We start from the raw sequence: 7,179 nt of genomic DNA on the forward strand, positions 1-7,179 counted from the left end.
GGAACGGGAGCTTGGAGTGAACGACGGGAGCGGGGACAGGATGAGTAACCGGTCACCTCCTCCTTCCTCCACAGAGCCGACGGGCAGACCTTGGCAGCCCCCCCAGGTACGGTCCCGCTCCTCTCCCCAGCACCGTGCTTCCTCACGCCGCGGGGGTCACTGCTGCGGGACGGAAAGGCTGAGACCTGAACGGACTGGGCAGGTTGTTGCCAAGGAAAAAATATCTGAGGGAAAAAAAAAAATCTAAAGTCTGTAGTGGTCACAGTGAATCCCATTCCTGTGCCTTTTACAACAGTCGTTTTTGCTGTGCAGTGATTTCAGTTAAAATAGCCTGAGGGGGTTAAGGAAATGATGGGTACGTTGTTGTAGTAGAAAAAGGAAGGATTACCAGATGGAGATTGGTATTTAACATTTTTTTTTTTAAGTTAAAAAGGTTATTTGTGGATAGAGTTCTTAATTGCCTTGATGCTTTATATATCATACTATGATTTCATAGCATCCCTAAAAAATTAGGTAACTTTTTTCAAATTCTGAACTAGAAAATCAAGAGTCTAGATGATTGATCACTGCTGTTTTCTAGCCCTCTTCATCTGTACTTCAAAGTACTTAAAAAAAAAAAAAGTTTGTGTGTTTTTTAAACAATTCTCTCATCTGTACCTCCCATAATGATATAGCCAGCTGGTGCAGCTCCTACTTTTTCTTTCTTTTATTATTTTTTAAAAAACAATAATCTGTTGGCACAAACAAGAGATGAGCTCAGGATGCTGCTTTTTATTCAGTCCCCGTGGTGAGGATGAAGCCGAGGCTGGGCTCCCCTCTGTGCGTTACTCGTAGCCGTTGTGTTACGTTGAATTTGTGTCCTGTGGTGAATCTGTGTTGTGGTGTTGATGCCCAGGAAGGGGAAAGCCAGCTAGCAGTGCTTCTGGTGCCTCCTCTGAGGCGCGCTTCTTCCTCTCCTGCCAACAGCCCTTCTCTGAGGGCAGTGCTTTCTAGCTCTTACTAGTCAGAGCTTCTGAAAAATGCCTCTTGGAGTTAACACAGAAGACGTCTTATTTTTCACAGCCTAATTGTTAATTCATTCCTGTTCCTCTTTCACTTACAGCTCTTGATTCATAATGTTTGAGATTTTTTTTTTCTCCATTTTATATTAAATTTACTTTAGATAAATGCCATGGAGGTGACGCTCCGAAGCAGAGGAAAGGCCAAGCCCAAAGGCGTGTGAAGAAAGACAAGCCAAGGAAGAGGGGTGCCAGGTAGGCTGGGAGAAGCAGCAGGGTGCTGGTCTGTTCTGCCTGCTTGGGGAGGGGACATGGCAGCAGCAGTTCTGTTCACTTGTTCCCCCTGCTCCTCCTCTGAGCAAAAGCACCTTTAATGTGCTTTTGATACAGCATACTTGTAAAATATATATAGATATATATACACACATATGTGTATATATATATATATATGTAAAAATGTAGAATGTAAATAGTTTTTATGTATTTTTTATATATATATAATTACTATGAGATAACAGGGTGGTCACCAGCACAGCAGTAGACATTCTGTTCTGTGCTGCTTCAGGTCTGGTTGTTGAGCACTGAATTCCTGCATTTCAGTGTTTTTTTTGTTGTTGTTGTTTCCCTTGTTTCTTTGTCACCGGTGTCCCTGAAGAAGAATTGCAGTATCTCCTGGTAGGAGTAGTTCGAGACTCCCAAGAAACTACTCAGGGCATGTAAAAGTTGTATGATGACAGGCTGAGAGGCTCAGTTCAGGTTTTTTTGGGTTTTTTTAATACTGCTACAAAGCTTGTCTGAGCAGCAGCCACCAGCCCTGGCCACTGCTGGGCATCAGCTTTGTGTCTGTAGTTCTGGGGTCCGTACCTGCGCTACAGGGATTGACGTCTCTTTATTTAACTAGGTCAAAAGGAAACTACACAGCTGTGTGCTTGAAAGAGCAGAGTTTATCAGGCCTCCACCAACAGCTTGCCAAGGACTTTTTAAACACCCACCTCTATGGACCAGACACCAACCGGGTGCAGGGTAAGCAGTTTTCCTCGGGTGGGCTGCATCTAGATTTGCCTGTGTTAAGCTTAGTAATTAACACTCTTTATCAATCAATCATCTCCATTTCAGCAAATGAATTTTTTTCCCTTGAAAATAAGAAAAACCCAATTAAAAAAGCTGCAGTTCAGTTTGTGGACAAATCTTGGGGTGAGTATAAAAATTCAAAAGTAGGTACTACTTTAAACCACATATGCATAAAGTACACTTATTTTTTTAAAAGAAAGAAAGAAAAAAAGCAGCTTTCCCATGCTAGAGGGCTGTAACCTGCTATCTCCTAACTCAGAGAACCCAGTAGTAAGGGAAGGGCAGCAGGGTGGAGAGGGAGCAGGGTGCAGGGTTTTTCAATACCCACCTCTGGGGATGGTATCGGGGAAAAAAAAAAATCATTTATGTTACATTAAGACACAGCATCTTGGCCTGGAGCCATGTTTACTTGTTGAAACAAATACTTTACTAATTATTGTTTCAGCCTAGAACCTCTGAGCTGTTGGAACTCATTCAAGCCGTGTTTAAAACTTAAAGCACAGGGCACTAGTGCCTATTTCTCATTAAAAAAATGACATGACAGAAGGGAACGGGGACAGACCCACGCACAGAAGTACAGCTGCACTCTGCCCCTCAGCCACACAAGCACAGTCTGTGAGGCTTATCAGCACCAGAGGGGAAAGTGCCTGCCCTCCTGCCAAAGGGGACGGGCAGAGGTGGTGGCCCTGGCCAGGGGAAGCCACCTGTGGTATGTGAAATAGGACAGGAAGTGTTGGCTTTCCAGTCCATTCTGTTCTGAAATGCTTCAGGAATGGCTGCATCGCTGCTTCTCCAGCAGATGGGCTGAGAAAACGGTAACTAACAGATATTTTTTTTTTTTTATTATTATTATTTTTTTAGGGCAAGAAAAAAAGCAAAGAGCAGCAAGGTTTAAAAAACGATGGCTCGCGACACAGATTAAAAACAGAGTATGAAAGATGTGATTAAGGACTTTACTCCAAGGTAGTCTCTCAACACAACAGAGGTGTTGTTTGCGTTTGTTGTTTTTTTTCCCCTTCTCCATCATCACTCTGGTTTCAGCTGTAGCCTCCAGCAGGCACCAACCTTGACAACTGACTGCCCTGTTCTCTTCCCTCCCCCTTTCAGAAGTGGTCAGGGAAGCCAAAACCAGTGACTGTGTCTCCTTGGAGCAACTGCTGTTACAATGAGGCCTGTAGAGCTGCCTCCATGAGGCAGCTCCTTCGCAGAGAATAAAGATGGAACAATTTTGTCTTGCGGTTCTGGATGCTGCATTTCTTACACCAAACAACTGTTCCCGCTGTGCCCGTTACCTGCATCACTGACAAAGGGCTAGATCCTAATACCAGGATTGTTGAGGCAGCTCACACAGCAGGACAGTTCTTGTCCAGCCTGGTCCTCTCAAAGAATGTTCTTTTTCCCCAGTTTCAGGGAGTATTACATAAATTTCCATCAGTGCCTTGCCTTTCCCCCGCAAGCTGGACTTGTTTTGTGGCCAGAACATAGTAAACCTCTGAACTTTAGGCAGCCCAGCAGCTACCTGCTGAATTCATGGGTCTAGGATAGAACTCTAGAACCAAGACAAAGTAGCATACGTAGTCCCTGCTACCATGTGTGTAGAAGTAAGTTTTTAATGGCTGGTTAATTATGATATCACTACATTTTATTGCAATATAGTACTATTTAAGCACTTTTAAAAATGCAAGGTGTACAAAGATTAAATTAAGACTGTAAATTGACTAAATATTTGGTTTTTATATAAATAGGTCATAACCACACTGTGTTGACATGTAATACTGTTATAATACAACAGTTAAACTGGTGAGTCTACACAACAGAAGCTGTAGTTAAACAAGGAAACAAAGTTGAAAAGACCATGTTAAAACAAAACAAAACAAAAAAACCCTACTAAGATCAACAGATTGGGATTGTAAGTAGCAACAAACATATTCACTCAGCTCCTGAGTAATTCAAGTTTTACAGTACACATTAAAAAATATCATTTCTTCCCATCAACACTATATATCCAAACCATCAGGTGTTTATGCATTTTGCAAATTACACTGATTGAACTATGTAACAATGGGGGTGGAGCTTGGCAAGTCATCCTGCTCGAGGTGTACATCGCCCACGCGCGCGGACAGCCGCGTTTATTCCTCCATCCCACCACAAGGTAGCAGGATTTTTGGTTTGTGTTGGACAATCGTTCAAAGGATCGGTACTGTCAGTTGGGATGTCTGACATTAGCAGTGATATTTTCAACTCTTAGTTGTCTAAGAGGTTTAAAGATGGAAGTTTTCTCCTAACACTAAGTTAGAAATCATTTGCATCATGCTGTAAACTAGGAAGCAACATAAAGCGACAGACTTGTCCTTAGTACATAATTAAAATTCCAAATTCCAGTCAGCAGAGCTGGTCTACGTCCCAGGTTGGATTCGCCGCAGCACCTTCCCGCTCTCCAAATGCATAGCTAGTGTAGGTAATCTTCCACTGTGGCGAAGGCGCAGGATCCGATTCCCGACCGAGCCATCAATCCTAGACACTGAGAGGCTTGTCCCATCGCTAGGGCAAGCGGCGGTTGCTTTGGCAGATTGTGAGTCTCTGAAGAAGAATCGACAGCAGCAGTTGCAACACCTGATTAACTTCACAGTAATGGACCGAGAAACTACCATTTTAAGCTTAAATCATTCATTTCAAAATCCCTCTATTTACCTGCAAAGTTTGCTCTTGCAGCAAGACAGAGCAGGAGCAAAGTGACATTTACAAATTCCCTGCATAGCACTGTTTAAATTGACCAGGCCTGGTTTTGCTTTCAACAACAACAACAAGATGACGACATCTGTGACATGAATACACCCCCAAAGCACCCCAAGAGTTACCGTGGCCTTGCTGCGCGTTGTTAACCCCTCGGCCAGCCCTGGCTGCGGGGCGCGCAGCAGCGGGCCGGGCCGTACTTACCCAGTATTGCACTATTGAGTACAGAGCACACGGGTTCTCTTTGTATCGGGTCAAGCTGATTTCCAACAGGGCTGCTCCAGGGATCTGAATATGCAAGTAAACTGAATGCATCCTGGGGAAAGATAATTTTTATTGCATCTCACAGCTGTATTCTGCTAGTGAAAGCTAGAAATATTTTCTTATTTTAACTCAGAACCATGGAGGTGATTGATTTCAGTGTCCTTCCATAAAAAAGGGGTTTTTTTTAAAAAAAAAAAAAGATTGTAAGGGAACTTTTTCCATTTTGAGCAAGCAGCATTTTTTTCCCAACTGGAAATGATACAGGAAGATGAAGTTGGCAGTATTTCAGTGAGTGGTGGGGAAAGAGAAAACAGACTGGAAGCGACATGCAGGGGAATTCTTTTCCAGAGCAGTCTCAAATCAAGGTAAACTAATTAACACACCGAGTTTAAAACCAGCACATTTTAGGCCTCTCTATCAATCCTCTTCCTTGGTGGTTTATTTATCATTAGAGCTGAAACCGGCACTTTGATTCCACGCTACACAGCCAGAAATGAGATGGAAGGAAGTGCTAATTCTGGTTTTAATTGTCTGACAGTATGAAATTATCTTCCCCGTGAATTACCACGCAGGACAGGAGGCAGCTCCACCACAGCTGACTGGAACAGCTCTCGGACTAAAACAAGTGGCAGAAGCTGAAGTGGAGCAACACTGCAACGCAGCGTGTTCCTGCCGGGCAGCACAGCTATTCCTCACCACCACCATCTCCAGAGAAAACATACCTTGAGCATTTTCTTATTCGCTGTGTTTTTGCCACATTCTCTTCTTAGTTGCTCGCTCATCGCTTGCAGTTCTCTTCCGAAATGGATCATTCTTTCGATCGCCGCTTGGCTGCCACCGCAGAGCTGACGTCTTAACTGACTGGAATCTACTTCTGCAAAAATGATATCGTCATCACCACCGACCGCTACTAGAGCTGACAGTCACAGTCTCTGGGTCTAGAGAATCCACTCATTTCACTCGGAAGACATCTGCCTTCTCAGAGAGAAAGCACCCAGGGCCAGAGGCTGTGGCAAAACGTGCTCCTATACCGAGCACTGCTGAACTGCTCCTTTCTCATTAAGAGGCTTAATTAACTAACGGCAAAGACTGCCTACACACGCTGTTTATTTTGCAGTAGCTGATTTTAAACTAACTAGACTATAAACCAAGTTTTACCCTAAAATTTCATGTGAATTTAAAATGAGTAATGACAAAAATAAAAGCCCCCACAGTTCCACCTTCGCAGTTCTTGGCCATTGCATTTCTGAAGACATCTAGAACCGCTAACAGAGGGTAAAACCCTGAACCTCCTCAGCAGCCACAGTGGGTGTTGCTACAAGACGATCATTTAGACCATTTGGACTCCTTGTAGAATGTATCAGCTTAATGATTTGGACAGTTCAGGTGTCTTTTCTAATCAAGCAGAACACTACAATCAATTTCTTCACTGTTTGCTATGGTATTCCCCAATATCAGTGATTTTAAAGGAGATTAATATAATTTATTAATAATAAATCAACCCTTGGCTTCTCTGAAAATTCTGCCTTTTTTAGATTTACAACTAAAGCAACTTGTTAAAAAAAAAACCAACCCAAACATTTATCCATTCCTTGCCTTTTTTCATCAATAGAATCAAGTTTTGAATCGGAATTTTGATGTACACTTTAATTACAAACCCATTCTTCTTTCTAATTTTAATATTGCTATCCAGTGACATATTTTGACCACTACCTTCAAACAAGGGTAAGTAAGTGGCCACTTTACTTTTTTTTTCCTTAGATGTGAGCATGTCACCTCTGGAAAAAATGTGCCTGCTTAACACTAAATACACAGCACTAAAGAGAATAAATAGTTCAAAAAGCAAAAAAAAAATAGCCCCACAAAAAAGCCACCAAACTCAAACTGGGGGGTGCAAAAAATGTAGGTTGAGGAGCCACATTTCTTTTTTACAAAGGTGAAGCACCCACAAGTCTTCAAGCAGCGGTGTTTTGTCGCTGGCTGCAGCCCAATCTAGGACATCACTTTCCAAAGGCAGAAAACAACTACATTTAAAAACCAAAAACCCAACAAACCACAAGCAGCTCTGCACCCTGCGCAGCCGCGTCACGGCTGGGAAAGGCTGCAAGAGAGG

General features: G+C 42.9%; 2 protein-coding genes across 2 annotated transcripts in view; one reads left to right on the forward strand and one right to left on the reverse strand.

The window, feature by feature from the left end:
• Positions 1–1,162: 1,162 nt before the first annotated feature.
• NOL7 (nucleolar protein 7) lies at positions 1,163–3,004 on the forward strand (the record flags this gene model as incomplete). Its single annotated transcript, XM_029084899.1, has 4 exons — positions 1,163–1,253; positions 1,900–2,021; positions 2,115–2,192; positions 2,931–3,004. Coding segments are annotated over 4 exons (365 nt in total), but the record flags the coding sequence as incomplete, so codon positions are not given.
• A 689-nt stretch (positions 3,005–3,693) lies between these two features.
• The window catches only part of RANBP9 (RAN binding protein 9), a 20,134-nt gene continuing 16,648 nt past the window's right edge, over positions 3,694–7,179 (reverse strand). The window contains exons 10-12 of the mRNA XM_010167725.1: positions 5,789–5,940; positions 5,007–5,118; positions 3,694–4,649 (exon numbers count right to left, since the gene is read on the reverse strand). Coding sequence (XP_010166027.1) covers positions 4,519–4,649; positions 5,007–5,118; positions 5,789–5,940 — 395 coding nt within the window. The 3' untranslated portion in view covers positions 3,694–4,518. The remainder of the gene's footprint in view (positions 4,650–5,006; positions 5,119–5,788; positions 5,941–7,179) is intronic.

Source organism: Antrostomus carolinensis, unplaced genomic scaffold (assembly GCF_000700745.2).
Source record: "Antrostomus carolinensis isolate BGI_N321 unplaced genomic scaffold, ASM70074v2 scaffold26125, whole genome shotgun sequence".
In the NCBI taxonomy this organism is placed as follows: Eukaryota; Metazoa; Chordata; class Aves; order Caprimulgiformes; family Caprimulgidae; genus Antrostomus; species Antrostomus carolinensis.